This window comes from Periplaneta americana, chromosome 15 (genome assembly GCF_040183065.1).
Source record: "Periplaneta americana isolate PAMFEO1 chromosome 15, P.americana_PAMFEO1_priV1, whole genome shotgun sequence".
NCBI classification, from domain to species: domain Eukaryota; kingdom Metazoa; phylum Arthropoda; class Insecta; order Blattodea; family Blattidae; genus Periplaneta; species Periplaneta americana.
Window position 1 is genome coordinate 61314326 of NC_091131.1, and position 17081 is coordinate 61331406.

Sequence of the window (17081 nt, forward strand, 5' to 3'; positions counted from 1 at the left end):
CTCATCACTGGAACTCTATGCCGCCTGAAGTCAAGGGCTGCCGAACATTCAAATCTTTCAAATCCAAGTTAGAAAATTATCTTATGACGAGTTGCCAAACTAACTTACCATTATGACAAGTGTTGTATTGCATGTTTCCACGTATTCACATTTTTTTATGTTCTAGTGATATTTAACTTATTTTATATTTTTGTTTTCATATTTTCCGATAATGGTATATCTCTAATGTGATAAGTTGAGCTATATATAATCATAATTTTCCTTACTGTGTGTACTTAAAAATATTGTATTCATTGTATGCTTTGTACTGCATTATTTTATTACTACTATTAGTATTATTATTACTATTAGGCCTATTATTATTATTATTATTATTATTATTATTATTATTATTATTATTATCATCATCATCAATAATAGTCTATTTTTTTTATACTTTGTATGCCTCATTTATTTTGACCTGCTGTTCACATTTTATTATGTTTTTTTCTTTCTTTCTCTATGTTATATATTATGTCTGATTTCTTCTTACTTGTTGTTTACATTTTATTTTTATTATCTTATTCAGTTTTGTGTGTAAAATTGTAGTGTTTTTGTAACGCAGTTTTTCTCCTGGTTGAGTGTTAGAGAAGGCCGTATGGCCATAACTCTGCCAGGTTAAATAAATCATCATCATCATTATTATTATTATTATTATTATTATTATTATTATTATTATTATTATTATTATTAATTTCAGATTATTTCCGAAGTGCACAGCTGTAGGAATAGCCTAATAGCTGCGAATTGTACTAAATAAATTTTCAAGGCAATCCTATGTGAATCTTGAAGTCCGTAAGAAAGGAAATCCTTTTTCTTTCAAATGTATATTTCGAATCTGCAAATTTTAAGTTTTTGGTAGCAATACCCCACTCTGAGATCATTTCTGTACAAACTTCTTCCTTACTATAATTTTTTCAAGGAAGTCTATGAAACCATTTAAAAATGAAATTGTCTCCTGGTATGTCTCATTATTTTTTTCTCAGTGCAAATATTAGATATTTTGAGGTCATAAGCTTGATCTACTACTCAACCTGATCAAAGAACACACAGTGATTAAAAACTTTGGTTTACCCAGTTAATTAGCTAAAAATTATAATCTTATTTCCAGTAGTGCTTTGGAAGGACTCTAATCTCAAACTTTATCACCTCCATTTTACATTCCTTTTTCTTTTCTTTTTTTTTTTTAATTGGGTTATTTTACGACGATGTATCAACATCTCAGGTTATTTAGCATCTGGTCTGAATGAAATGAAGGTGATAATGCCTGTGAAATAAGTCTGGGGTACAGCACTGAAAGTTACCCAGCATTTGCTCATATTGGGTTGAGGGAAAACTCCGGGAAAAAAAACCTCAACCAGGTAACTTGTCCCAACCAGAATTCGAACCCAGGCCACCTGGTTTCATGGTCAGACGCGCTGTTACTCCTTAGGTGTGGATTCGCATTCCTTTTATTAACAATTGACGACTGTCACATGCTCACAATATACAAGAGTAACCATAGTGTCCTGTAAATTATATTACCCAATTACAGAAAATCTTGATTATATAGGATACCGGTATTTTAAAAGTCAGTTCAAACATTAAACCGCTATAAATATTATAATATTTGAGATAGGAAAAAAACAAAAGCATCACAATGTTGGGCAATCAATGGGGTTTACAAAACATTGAGAAGATGTCTGTCATTCTCTTGTTCAACATACAGCATTCTGTCTGTGATACCATGCACAGCATTTTGCAGATAATGTCTTGGAATAGTGGCAATTTCTTGCGAGATGGAATCTTTCAGTTGCAGTAGGGTTGTTGAATGTGTCAGGAAACCTCGTTGTTTAAGTTAACCCCACAACCAAAAGGCGGCTGGATTGAGATCTGGAGATCGCGGAGGCCACATTGTTGTAAAGTGCGTAATTGAGGTTCGTTTTCCGACCAAAGTCTGCAATTACTCGTGTTAACTCCACCATTAATTTTTTATAGGTTATTTTACGACTCTTTATCAACATCTTAGATTATTTAGCGTCTGAATGAGATGAAGATGTTAATGCCAGTGAAATGAGTCCGGGGTCCAGCACCGAAAGTTACCCAGCATTTGCTCATATTGAGTTGAGGGAAAACACCGGAAAAAACCTCAACCAGGTAACTTGCCTCGATCAAGAATCGAACCTGGGCCACCTGGTTTCCCAGCCAGATGCGCTAACCATTACTCTACAGGTGTGGACAATAATGGAATAAGACAGACTGTTACAGTAAATGGAGAGCACTACTAAAGCACGTTACAGAACTTCGTCATCCCTAGACTGAGGAATCACGATATGGAAAACATAATCTTCACGCAAGATGGTGCTCCACCCCACATTTTTATCTCTGCAAAACAATTAATTACGCAGATGTGTCATCAGTAGGCACTTTCCAACAATGTGGCCTCTGCAATCTCCAGGTCTCAATCCAGCCGACTTTTGGTTGTGGAGTTACCTTAAAGAACGACACATCCAACAACCCTACTGCAACTGAAAGATACCAAGAAATTGGTATCTCACAAGAAATTGCCAATATTTCAAGACATTATCTGCAAAATACTGTGCGTCATGGTGTCACAGACAGAATGCTGTGCGTTGAACAGGAGAACGGTGGACATCTTCCGAATGTTTTGTAAACCCCGTTGTTTGCCCAACATTGTGATGTCTTTGTTTTTTCCCTATCTCAAATATTATAATACATATAGCGGTTTAATGTTTGAACTGACTTTTGAAATACCCTATACATCTTGATTACACAACTTTTAACACTATATCACTTCGGAATATAAACTTTATATTCCTACAGAAAATCATTAAAATCTTACAAAACATCAAATTGAAAACCAGACATTACTTATGAGACGACCTAATGTGAAAATAAACTAGACATTATTTGCTGCAAGCTGAGTGAGATGATATAACAGTAAACACAATAAATGCAAAAGATGCTGATTTAAACATCAGTAATCATTATCCTGTAATGAATGACCTCATAAGATAAGAATGGATCACAATGTTTACACACTTACGAATGTCCAATGCATGAATCAGTCATGCCGTAGCCAATAGAAATAAGCAATCATATGACCATACTCTCTTACAGAGGCACTCTGATAACAGTCATCTTTCTACAAAAGAAGGATCTTTTATGGACGAGAAATAATTGAATACATTTTCCTTAGAGGTCTTTCATCCAAGACACGATTATCTTTTGTGTGACAAATCTGCGACACAAGACTTTCAGCAGAAGGAAAACCTGCTAAGAAATTGTATCACCCCATAAAATTGGATGCAAACATTAGATGTAATAGCGAGCATGGTGACCTTATAACCACTCGACTTCTACTACATCCATTCCATAATGTACTCTTTACAGCCTGGGCACACGACAGACGTCGCACACAATGCTGAGGTCCAGCCTTAAGTCCAGTGGAGGCCCCTCATACACGTCCAGGTACAGGGCAGCCGATGTCGCGTCACAACAGAGGCAGCAACCATTTTCCACTGGAACATTAACCAGAAGACATCGACCATCACTGGACTATGCATCAGACACAGAAGCAACATGCACATCCTCCCCACGTTCCTCATATTATTATTACAGGTAAGGAACAAGGATGGATGAGTTAGTGAGTGTGAGTCTGTGTATTTGCAATGGCGTACCTAGGGGGTTTATATTTAATCTCCCCTCCATGGAGGCCAAAAAAGAAAAAGAAAGAAAGAGTGATATTATAATTCATAGGTTTATTCATAAATTGAAATTAGTGCAATGACATTGGATGCCATATATCAAAGGATTACAACAATTGGATACTTTAAAGTAGAAGGGTGCAAAGTGCCAAAATGAAACATTGGAGATAAGATAAAAAAATGTAGCTATAAGAATAATTGTACACATATTTGTGTCATGTTTTTTTTACTGATAGAAAAGAGCAATAGTGCAGTGTTTACTCATTAATAATAGTGGTATGTAAAGACATTATTTCTCCATATTTAGTTATATAACACAGATTGTGAAAAGGGTTAAGTAATGGGTACAGTTGCAGTAGAATGGTGCAAAGTCCAATACCTATTTTTTCCTATTCTGGAGCAATTTTTACTCACAGATCTGCCTGTAGAACTGCCTATGCTTCTCATTTGGAAGATAGGGAGTCATTGCTAGTAGATCCCCCTTCTTTTCTTCAGTAATTTCCCTATTTTATGCTTTAACTTGAAACAATGCTGACTGCACATCTTACTACCTGCTTTACTAACATCATACTGAATGCAACATTCCTTAGAAATATTCAAGTTCTTGATGGAAATTAGTTGATCAGCAACATCTTGCATATTAAGGAAATATGACTCTAGCATTGAAACGGTTTGAAATGGTTTTATAACTTTAGAGTCTTGTACGATTTTAAGCAGGTCACTAGGAATGAAGGCTTTTGTCACTTTCTGTCGTTTTTCAATCAAAGCGAAATCAGAATCGCATTGCAAGGAACTGTGGCCACTGAGAAGGAAACGTTGTTCTATGTGCTCAAATAAACCAATGGCAACTAAAAAGAGACACATGAAAACATTACACGATTTTTATTTTCAGCTGCACAGTTATCAGATTCTTCTTGTTTGTTGTGTCCATATTCATCAGTTCTAGTACACACGAGGCAATCTCATTGGCACCTCTACTCGCGATGCTTTCATCCCACATACACATGTAAGACTGCATTGTATCACATGCACAAACTCCAAAGTTATAACGTGAAAGCTGACATCTGTAAAACATTTCGCTGTGTGTAAGTTTGGGCACAAACATGACCTGTTGGAGATCCATTGCATTCTATGATGCAACTCTGAAACTGAATGGTGCTGGCAACGTAACATCTAAATATCTCGCTTAAGAAACACAAGTGGATGTAGCCTCTTTCATACATCATCCTCCTAGGCACATTGCACTTTTCTGCATAATAATTTCGTTTTCTATGATTTTGGCACTTTGCATCTTTCTACTTTAAAGTATCCAATTATACAATAAAATTTGCAATGACGCTTACGATAATTTACTTCAAGTTAAGATACAATAATCAATTAATCATACAAACAGAATTAAATATTACAATTAATTTTACAGATACTGATACTTAAAGTTCACTCAAATGGTGTCCAAAAACTATTCTATATTACAAAAACTGTCTTTCAACAGTAAATTCTTCAATAATGTTCTGAAACAAAACGTGTACCAGTATCTTTAGTTTTCTAGGTAGGTACATTTATTAAAAGCTTGGATCCACTATATCTTACTCCTTTCGTAAATAGCGTAGTACTATGCTCCAATACTGTTATATATCAGATTTGTGTCATGTATTGTATTTACAAATCTTATCACTAGACATGAAATTGTTGTAATTTTGATATTAAGCTCAGTCATATTCATCAGATGTGAATGATCCTAAGAAAGCTTCAGATTACTTCGTGCTATTCTTTCTGTAATAAATTTAATTTTTGTTTTGTGATTAATAACAATTTATTCTCATATATCTTATCAATATCATAGCTACCAGTGGTCTTAATATGTATAGAATGTGACAGTGTCAGTGTATTATTTCAATTTAATATTCAGTTATTGTTTGAGTATTAGGTACTTTGTGTATTGTTTTCGAAAAAGGAATATGCATTAGAATAGTCTTCATGAAAAAAGAATATCGTATTTACTTGCGTAATTTTCCCTCCCCCCTTGCACAATAACCTTCCCCAGTATTTTTAGGACATAGTTATCAGAATTATATTTATCCCACGTAATTTCCCCCTCTTACATTAAAAAAAAAATTGGACACAACTTTTTCCTTCAAGTTTTTCCTTGAACTTTTCAAATATCGTAAAAATACACATGGAATAACCAAGATCTTATCTATATCTTCTACAGTGAAAAATAACGATGATTCTTGTAACAAAGGGAAGATTTGTTGTCTGATGAAAGTAGTGGAGTGTAAAATATAAGTATGGTACGTTTATTTACTTTATGTAGGTAATTAATAAGTTAATTTCCATAAAATATTTTACGCGTGAAGTTTAATGCCATGATCCAAGGTTAATCAAGTTCAGGCTACTGGCATGAGAACTGACATACAGCAGTCGCAAAATTATCCATAATCACTCCATATATATATATATATATATATATATATATATATATATATATAATTCTATTATTTTGTAGTTATTTGGTATTAAACATTAATTTTATTGGTGCATGAGTTGTTTGATATATGAGCAGTTTATTTCCGATACTTTTTAGACATCTCATAATTTCCCTACTCTCGATTTTTCACCTCAGAATTTTGAGGAAAAAAGGGAAATTTCGCGAGTAAAAATGGTATTAATTTTATTATTTTTTAATTGGAAAAGTTCTCCTTTATAAATTCTATTAACAAAACAACAACAGAATGAAACCTGATAGAAAAATAATATGTCATAGTGCAAAGTTTAAGGTATTTGGCTGGAATTAATATACACGTAATTATATTATGAGGCAAAAATAATGTGATTGAAACACCCTAGGAAAAAAATTCTGCGTATATCACTGTAAGTATATCATGAAGTGTGCAAATGAGTTGGTGAGTGGAGTGTGTATGTTGAAAGAGAATAGAATAGAATGAATTATCGTGCAAGTATTAAACTACTTTACTGATTGAATGCAGGCAAGGCCTCACGACTCCATCATCACGAACATCTACGCTGTCACGGTCGCACATTGGTGCTGGCAGCACAGGTCCCCCAATACCAGCCGGACTCCGTTCAAACTCCCTGCCCAGAGACCACCGTGGACGCAGTCACCATGCGGGACCAGGCCAGACACCTCGGCACCACGTGGTGCGATTTGAAAGAGAGAGCCGAGGTAGTAGTTCCGCAGGACTGTTGGACCAAGAAGACAGTGATGGCGCTGTCTCTGCACCTGAACTGCCTGTCACTCGCAGAGAGAGAGGTAATCAATGTGGTTAGGTTTGACCATTATCATGTATGTTAAAGAACATTGTTTTTCCTGTTAGATCACTTTTTATTTGTGTATTAACTAGCTGTACCCGTGTGCTCCGCTGCATCTGTTAGAAATAAATATAAAGTAATTACATAATTAAAATAGGACGTTTGATCCAGGGAACATTCGTGTTTGATAGAAGGATAAATTGTTTAATATGTTACTTAATTTAAATTGTATTTAAATAATTAAAATGCGGTCATTTTGGTCCAGAGAGCAGTCATTTGGTGCAATGACAATTCCTTTAACATGTTTCTTAATTGTTATTACATGCAACCGTAGTTTAATGAAGACTGACCTATCATTTAGTTTTAATGTGTATACTTTATATTACTTGCTATATGTTTCAGAAGTTACTGTAATAACATTGTAGAATTATGTCCATCTAGAGAAACTACACTTTCCAATGGTGAAATAATAATTAAACAATTAATTAGCTTCCGATATTACTTCATACAAACACAGAAATATTCTCTTAGGCTATGTTTAATAGCTTTCGATTGTTGTTGTCCAAGGCCCCTTATAGACAAAGTCATATGGTCATTTGTTTTTATTTCAGTACAGCGCCTTAGATGGCGTTGTTAATGTAATTTTAAAACTCATTTATCTCATTAAATATCAGTCCTATCAAAATTTTGTGTAGACTAAAACTTATCGGAAATTATTTCTAAAAAAACTTTTGTTACCGGTATGTAATATTTTTCATGAAAATAAATAATAAGCGAGATATGTCGATTTATTTCAGGCCCCCTTATAACCTCCCTTTTAAATAAAGTATTTTGAATGCCATATAGCCTAAAATCTAAGTTACAACGAATTTAATTTATATTCCAATTTTCATATAAATCGATTCAGCCATTATCGCGTGAAGAGGTAACAAACATCCAGACAGACAGACAGACAGACATACAAACAAACAAAAATTTCAAGAAAGCGATTTTCGGTTTCAGTATGGTTAATTATACATGTTAACACCAATTATTTTTGGAAAATCGAAAATTACCAGAAAAATTTTGGCTACAGATTTATTATTAGTATAGATTTGTTGTTGAACATAATAGGGAAAGCCCAATTATAATGTTCACGACTAACAAATTAATTTATAAAACATAAACAAGGAAAAGGAAACATACACTTATTAAAAACTGAAACAAATAGAAATAAGAGAAAGAAAAAAAGAGAAATTGAAATAAGATGTGAAAGTAGCTTCAAATTAACTAACAACAATTTTCTATAAAGTATGATAACAAATAATTCTGTATCTAAAAAAATTCATATTGGAAATATCAACATTCGGATGAGGATGTAATTTATTGTATAACTGTAACATTTGGAAAACTGGGGAATTTTTGTGGGATTCAGTATTTGCCCTTGGTATGTAAAATAAATTTCGAAATTTCGTTTTAAGCTTAGGTGCATATAATGTTATATAATAAAATAAACCAACACAGTCCAACTTATTGTTAATAATTTTAGAAAGAAAGTTTAAAGATTTACAATTTCGTCGAATTTGCAAACTAGGAAAATGGAAATGTTGAAGCATTGTAGCATAACTCTCATAGATAGGATAGTCATTATAAAGTCTGTAATATAACCACTTTAGAAATTTATTTTGAATTTTTTCTAGTAACAGAATATATTTGTTAGTAACTGGGTTCCAGATAACAGCAGCATACTCTAATTTAGATCGAACAACGGAATTATACAAAATTATTATAGTTTTGACCTTAAATTTACAAGAATTTCTCATAACAAAACTTAAACTTTGATAGGACAAATTTATAATATTATTAATATGACTATGAAATGTAAAATTACTCCTAAATAATATACCTAAATCTTTATGTTCATTTTCTGCTAGTAAAACGTTTGCGTCTATTTTAAACTACATTGTCATACTACAGTAGAGTGTAAATTATCAGAATGGAATGGAACTGAAGGTGAGCCTGATAATGAAATAAACGAAACCATATATGCCACTATGTTCTAAAAATGGATTCTTTTACAGTGCACCTGTCTCATTTCATTAACACTAAGCAGCACTTTCACTGTCCACTGCTGCACTATCAGCTTCTGTCATGTGGCCCACAAGATCGTCGCAAAAAATCTGTTGGAAAATCACTTATCATTGACATTAACATAAATTATTTGAAGACCTATTACATAACTACTTCGATTAATTAAAATGTGTGTCAGTGAAACATACAGCAGAGTCCGTACAGGGTCAAATTTAGGTATAGTGCCTCCCCTAGGCAGTGCTAAAATTTGTCACACCGCAACTCCCACAAACAGTTTATGAGCAGCTATTATACAAGTCATGTTTAGTAATTTCATGTTGTATGGTTTATCCGATAAGCAAGTTGTAATACAATGTTAAAATTGAAATATACCGTCTATACTTATCTAGTTTTTATATAATTGATTATAACATAAACGTTTTCGGCACTAATGTGCCATTTTCAAATGTATGAAAATTTGCCTAATTACATATTCAAATAGATGCACATGAACTGTGTGAATGAAACATATAATGTGTACCCTTGATGATCTCATCACAAGGGTACACATTATATGTTTCATTCACACAGTTCATGTGCATCTATTTGAATATGTAATTAGGCAAATTTTCATACATTTGAAAATGGCACATTAGTGCCGAAAACGTTTATGTTATAATCAATTATATAAAAACTAGATAAATATAGACGGTATATTTCAATTTTAACATTGTAAGTCATGTTTAGTTTAAATTAGTCTTAAATGAAATGTTACATTGCAGAAAACAATAAATTACTGGAATCAAAATACATGCATCTTACTTGTGAATTATAAAGATTTCCTTCGCATTTTCTTCACAGAGAAAGCATCTTGATGATGTCATCAAGTCGATCTGACGAAGCACATCAGATAAGACTCAAGTGAAAAGATTGATGTTTTCAATGAAATATTTAGTGCACACTTGTTTTCACTCTGTTCTCATAGCACCCCTAATGAACTTGTGGATTGCTCAAAATACATAGATTGTAAGAAACTCCTTGAAAATTTACCTACCAAACTAAAAAATATTCAGCAAGCAACCTTTTTTTTAATCAACACCTGGTTATAGTCTAGAGCTAACTTCAGACCAGATTAGTATAGCTCATGTGTTTTCGGGCAAATTCAGCTTTTCCTCTTGTGCTAAGCAGACTGCTTTCCATCCATCATTGCAGATGAATTCATTGGTGAAGATGGTAGTCTTCCAATTTATAAATCAGGAGATAAAAACAATATGAATAGTAATTATAGACCCCTTTCATTTACATCAAACTTGGCTAAAATTCTAGAAAAATGATTAAACATAGACTAGTTAATTATGTACAAAAACCGAATATTTTATGCAGTAATCAACACAGTTTTAAAAACAATAAAAACACTAGTAATGCCGGGTTTCAGATAATCCAGATAATAATAAATAAACTAGTTGTTGGCAACAAATGTTTAGGTATATACTTTTTGAATGTAGAGATTGCTAATTATATTGTACTGATTTAGGTCTATTGCAAATATAACTTTTTTCTTATTATGTTGGACATAAAAATTATCTCTTCGTGTTTTGTTTACTACTAATCAATCCATAATATTTTCTCTTAGGACGTTTGACAAACTGTAAGAGCGTGGAAGAAATGGTTATTGAACTTGTGAGAAATTATTCAATTCTTTACGACACTGTTAATAAAAATTGTAATGATGTGACCATGAAAATTAAGATATGGAATGACATAATGATAATCAAATTGTTCTTCGCTCATTCGGAAATAATTTTTTAATTGTATCCAGTTAGATATCTCAACGAAGTATGAAACTCACCTTGATTTTCCCATTGTTTTTTATACGACCTTAATCACTGTGTTTTATTTTCGCCAAGTATACTATAGTCGTGTCGCTGTTATTTCCGGTGTGACTCCTCCCCTTTGCTTATGTCTTAGGAAGTGAAGGCTCTATAGTCTAGGTAGGTAGTATCGTTCGCCATTTTTGTTCTTTCCTTGCCGAGCTACCATACGAGGAATCTATTTGCTTCACCGTTAAACATTATCATGTCGTAACTCCTGTGATAATAAATCAAACGCACTGTAATTGAGCAAATAATTGAGCGGCAAATAACGTCCTCGTGTGATTTCTGCCAAAGAGCCAAAATGGCGGGTGATTATATTAAGTATTTATCGAGCCTTAGGAAATTCATTACATCATCAATAGCGAATGACAAGACGCACACGTTTAAATGTAGCCGACCTGCAACGTGATTGGCTGCTGGAAATAAGAGCGACAGGACTATACTTATAACATAATCATAGCTATCAATGTAGCTCAGTCAGGTAAGATGCTTGTCTGCCAATCTGGAGTTGCACTCGGGCGCAGGTTCGATTCCCGTTTGAGCTGATTACTTGGTTGGATTTTTTTCTAAATTTTCCTCAACCATAAGGCAAATGTCAAGTAATCTATGGCGAATCCTCGGTCTCATCTCGCCAAATACCATCCCGCTATTACCAATCTCATCGACGCTAAATAACCAAGGAAAAAAAGACAAAACAAAATCATATTAATTAATAATTTGAAGATTCTGAACTCAGATCTAATAACATTTATATTGCACACGTCATATTCTCTTAATGAAGTCTGCTACAATACAGTCCAGTCTGTAAGCTGTGGCACAGACTGGCTCAAGTCGGGTCCGGTAAAATCCGCTCAAGTTTGGTCCAATACATATCCAGGAATGCCATATCTTAACTGTAGGCTCTATGTGTTAGATTTTTTCGAGTTTATAAGAGTTACTTACTTACTTACTGGCTTTTAAGGAACCCGGAGGTTCATTGCCGCCCTCACATAAGCCCGCCATTGGTCCCTATCCTGAGCAAGATTAATCCATTCTCTATCATCATATCCTACCTCCCTCAAATCCATTTTAATATTATCCTCCCACCTACGTCTCGGTCTCCCTAAAGGTCTTTTTCCCTCCGGCCTCCCAACTAACACTCTATATGCATTTCTGGATTCGCCCATACGTGCTACATGCCCTGCCCATCTCAAACGTCTGGATTTAATGTTCCTAATTATGTCGGGTGAAGAATACAATGCGTGCAGTTCTGTGTTGTGTAACTTTCTCCATTCTCCTGTAACTTCATCCCTCTTAGCCCCAAATATTTTCCTAAGCACCTTATTTTCAAACACCCTTAACCTATGTTCCTCTCTCAAAATGAGAGTCCAAGTTTCACAACCATAAAGAACAACTGGTAATATAACTGTTTTATAAATTCTAACTTTCAAATTTTTTGGCAGCAGACTGGATAATAAAAGTTTCTCAACCGAATAATAACACGCATTTCCCATATTTATTCTGTGTTTAATTTCCTCCCGAGTATCATTTATATTTGTTACTGTTGCTCCCAGATATTTGAACTTCTCCACCTTTTCAAAAGATAAATTTCCCATTTTTATATTTCCATTTCGTACAATATTCTCGTCACGAGACATAATAATATACTTTGTCTTTTCAGGATTTACTTCCAAACCTATCTCTTTACTTGCTTCCAGTAAAATTCCCGTGTTTTCCCTAATCGTTTGTGGATTTTCTCCTAACATATTCACGTCATCCACATAGACAAGCAGCTGATATAACCCATTCAATTCCAAACCCTCTCTGTTATCCTGGACTTTCCTTATGGCATACTCTAGAGCAAAGTTAAAAAGTGAAGGTGATAGTGCATCTCCTTGCTTTAGCCCACAGTGAATTGGAAAAGCATCTGACAGAAACTGACCTATACGAACTCTGCTATACATTTCACTGAGACACATTTTAATTAATCGAACTAATTTCTTGGGAATACCAAATTCAATAAGAATATCATATAAAACTTCTCTCTTAACCGAGTCATATGCCTTTTTGAAATCTATGAATAACTGATGCACACATGTGATTATATTGCAATGGTATCTGTTCTGTGGGACCCAATTTGTAAATCATTACTGACTATTATTGTGTTCTTATTTGAGATGAGAATGACTAGACGACCATTGTGTGTGTCCTTAGGTCGTATTCCTTCATCGCCCAGTGTGTTCACTGCTGACGAGTACAGAGCCTGGCTCCAGCGCACGCCGTCCACCAGCGCCATCTATGAGCGGATCCGAGCCAGCCGGGACGTGCTGCAGGCCCAGCGCGCGGCACGGTTCACATACAGTGCTGAGAACCTGCTTGACCGGTCGAGAGAAGTGAGTGCTGTTCATTAACATTGCTTTCATGTAGTGCATATTCCAAAGAAAGCTGTAGCGGGTTGAGGGAAGCAGGAGGATTACAATTGCATTGTATTTGCACGTATTTCATATAAAATTTGTATCAAATTCATCTTCCACGTGAAGAAAATTATATCCTTTTATTTTCTCTGTGTAGAAAGATAAAGAAGCATGATGATGCAGAAAGGTGAATTAAAGTTTTTATGTCAGTACAGTACATGTTATATTTTTATTGCGTTCATTACTTAAAGTGAATTTAGTTGAAAATTATGCTTATGAACTATCACAATTGTTGCTGATTTTTTTGGAATGCGTAATAAAGAAATTTAAAATGATTTGCTTAATATTAAACATAATGATTTTCTTTATTCATAAAAAAAATTTTCATCAAGTGACATACATTGTCATTACTCATTATATATTACGTAGCATTTAAACTAATCAATATAACTTATTATTTAAAGGTCAGTTAAATTATTCATGATCTGTACTTACAAATCCTTCTTTTGTAGAGCCCTCTTTTGCTCTAATCCTTACCCCAAGGATCTACGACATACATAACAAGCAAGAGTGCTTTCAACCTCACCAAACCCCACTCTAACCCTCTATCGTAAATAGGTGATACAACCTACTTCAAAAAACACAAAACACCTTGTCTACTAACAAGCATGTGAGGTACTACTAAAACATCAACCTGCTAGTATGTACGCCACTTTTTCTCTCTTTTTCTAGATTACAGTAGATTTCTAAAATAATCAATATAGTATTCTCTAAGCTCTAAAATTTCATTCTGATGAATTTTTCAATTGGGGACATAATTTTGTAGATAATACATTTCTCTGGTGCAAACATTTCTGGAGATAAGTGGTTCATATTGTTGCATTTATCACTTTTATATACAAGACAAAAATAAAATAGAGTCAATATTGAGTAAATTATCATGTTGTTTGAGTTTTTCAGATAAAGAATCATTATTTAGTAAATTCATTGTTTTTCATATTTATTCTCGGGTGTATTCACTCAAATGTACTTAATATTAACAAAATATTTCCAACATCTTAGGAGAAATTGCTGTAGGCTTACTCAGAAATCAAAAGCATTTTCTCCAATGACAATAGCAAAAAAGCGCTTATTTTCATTAAACTTCGAAATATATATGTGGTCCAATATCATATATTGTCGTTGTTTTTATGAAACCTCCTATGTGACAGTACAGAAATAATTTTTCAGGAAGAAGGAATAATTAATTAAAAATCAATGGGCGTACATAAGAATATGAAATAATTTGGTGGAAAACGTTGGTGAATATGATGAACATAAATGACATCATCAAGGGTCAGTATAGGCCTATTGATTTTTAATTAATTTTTTCCTCCTCCTGAAAAATTATTTTCTTCACTGTCACATAGGAGTTTCATAAAAACAACGACAATATGTTTCCTTGAGGAAAATAATTTATGTATGTGTCAGTATCGCCCATCCTTAATAACTTTAGCAGAACTGGAGGAATACTCTAATCATTGAGAAATGTATAATCAGTCTCCTATAGAATCCTTAGCAGTTTCTGGGCGAAATTTTATATTGCATTGTTTATTTTTTACTACACACATAAGTGTTGCTGTTGCTGTAGTAAAAGGGACTTTCATGTGACTACTTGAAGTACTAAATGCAAAACACATTACATACTTCAATAGTTCTGAAGGATCTATCTTTACCTGTCCTGTGACATAGTTATGTTTAAAATTACCCGTCAAGTTTTTGCAAAAATTTATTTATTAACGAATTCATTTGCAAACGAAATACATTTCTCTGAATTAGCTTTCTCTTTGTTGAATATAGAATTAAAAGGATTCATTATATTCATAAATAATTACTCTTTTATACGGTTGAAACAAAATATATAACAATTCTATATAAAAGCATGTGTCTAAATATATACGCTATTCTCTAATCAGTTAATATTATTTTCATGTGTATGTACATAATTATATATAAACATCACTGTAAAAACTTCATTTATATTTTCATAAACTTTCAGAATTTTTAAATTAATACCAGTCGCTTTTGAGAAGAAAAAAAAAGAAAGTGAACTCCCGAATTCATAATGTATTTTTCATTATGTTTTTTATTTCTTCTAGAAGTATAATGAAAAGAACTTGATTATTAATTTCGTCTGTCAAGCTTCAAGAGAAATATGTTAATACTGGTGTGTAAAATTTGAAAATAATTCTTTTCAATTCTGTTACACTTGCATTGTTAAATAAACCAACGTTAAAATCAAAAATACTTCCCGACACATGCTGTAGATTAAAAAATATATAAGTATTTCCTCCAAATATTCTTACAGAAAATTTTTAAGTTTGTATGTGACTGTAGATCATCTGAGCAATTAGTCTTGTAGATGAAACCTAAAAATATGCACATGGTGGTATGAAATTAATGTAGAATAATGGACAAAAAATTGTATTCGAATATGAAAAAATTGTTCCAATAGAGCTCGTGAGTTAGCAGATCTTGTGTCGAGCTCATATTTTCATAATTTTAACCTATAATTCTAAAATTTAAAATATCTATTTTTGTACATAATTGGCTTTGTGGTGAAGATTTTGGATTTTGATACAGATTTAGTTCTTGAGACTTTCTAGAATTACTGTAAGGTGGTATTGTAAATTTCTGGTACCATCACAGAAAATATAGTCTCGGAATTTTCCGATACCATCTCGTACTTACAGTGTCTATTCTCAGGGTCGTATTTCTGAGGAATTGAAAAGATCACCTACTGAATGTATTTTTTTTATGCTTGGCTGTTTCTTATAACTGGACAGAGGAAAACCGGTACCTACAAAAGTGTGTGGTTTTTTTTTGTGTGTTTGTGTGTGTTTGTGGGGAGAGGAGTGTGCATGTGTGTGGGGCGAGGGGGGGAGATTAAACCCACCTGACATAGAAAGACCTGATAGATACAATCCAGTGTAATAGTGAAGAGTGAGAGTTATTATAATATATACCGGTAATTCTGAAAACTAGCATCTAAGTTATTTATATGACATATAACTCGATCAACATTAAAGGCTAAAATCTCACAAATTAACATTTTAAAGAAGGAAGACGTTGCAACACTGTCTGCTCATATTCACTAGAAAACATGCGAGACTGGTTGCTCAAAAATGATCATAAGGATCATAATGTACGTAGATTGTAATTCTCAGTATAACCTAATTCTTTTTTATTTTAGGTGTGTGAATATCAGATGATTGCAAGCAATGTGAGAGTGAGCTAACTCACTGCCAAAATGAAAAACGGTAACGTTTATTAGAAAACATTATATCACATTTTCATTCTTGAATATAAATTTTACCCTTTAGAATATTTATGAAATGCCGAATATAATAGGATTACGGTATTAGGCCTACAATAAAATATAAAAAAAGGAACAGATGATGTTTTACTGTCCTTTGGGAGCACAATATTAGTCAACTGGCTACAAAATTGGTTGTCTCACCAGGCATTCATATCTCAGTAAGTTTAGTCGGAATCTGCAGTAGATAGAAACTGTGCTGGTATTTCTGTTTCCCCTGCCAACATTCTACTGTTAATAATAATAATAATAATAATAATAATAATAATAATAATAATAATAATAATAAAACAAATGTAGATCTATCTCCATTTGCTGCAACACATAAGATGGCAGTATAATGTGCTATAGGCTACCTATCACTTCACATTGCTCTAGAAATTAATGCTTGAGT

At 33.3% G+C, this 17081-nt stretch overlaps 1 protein-coding gene across 1 annotated transcript in view; it reads left to right on the forward strand.

The window, feature by feature from the left end:
- RhoGAP100F (Rho GTPase activating protein at 100F) overlaps positions 1-17081 on the forward strand; it is a 283580-nt gene that overhangs the window by 219350 nt on the left and 47149 nt on the right. Inside the window, exons 8-10 of the mRNA XM_069847371.1 lie at positions 3433-3660; positions 6734-7017; positions 13133-13311. Coding sequence (XP_069703472.1) covers positions 3433-3660; positions 6734-7017; positions 13133-13311 — 691 coding nt within the window. The remainder of the gene's footprint in view (positions 1-3432; positions 3661-6733; positions 7018-13132; positions 13312-17081) is intronic.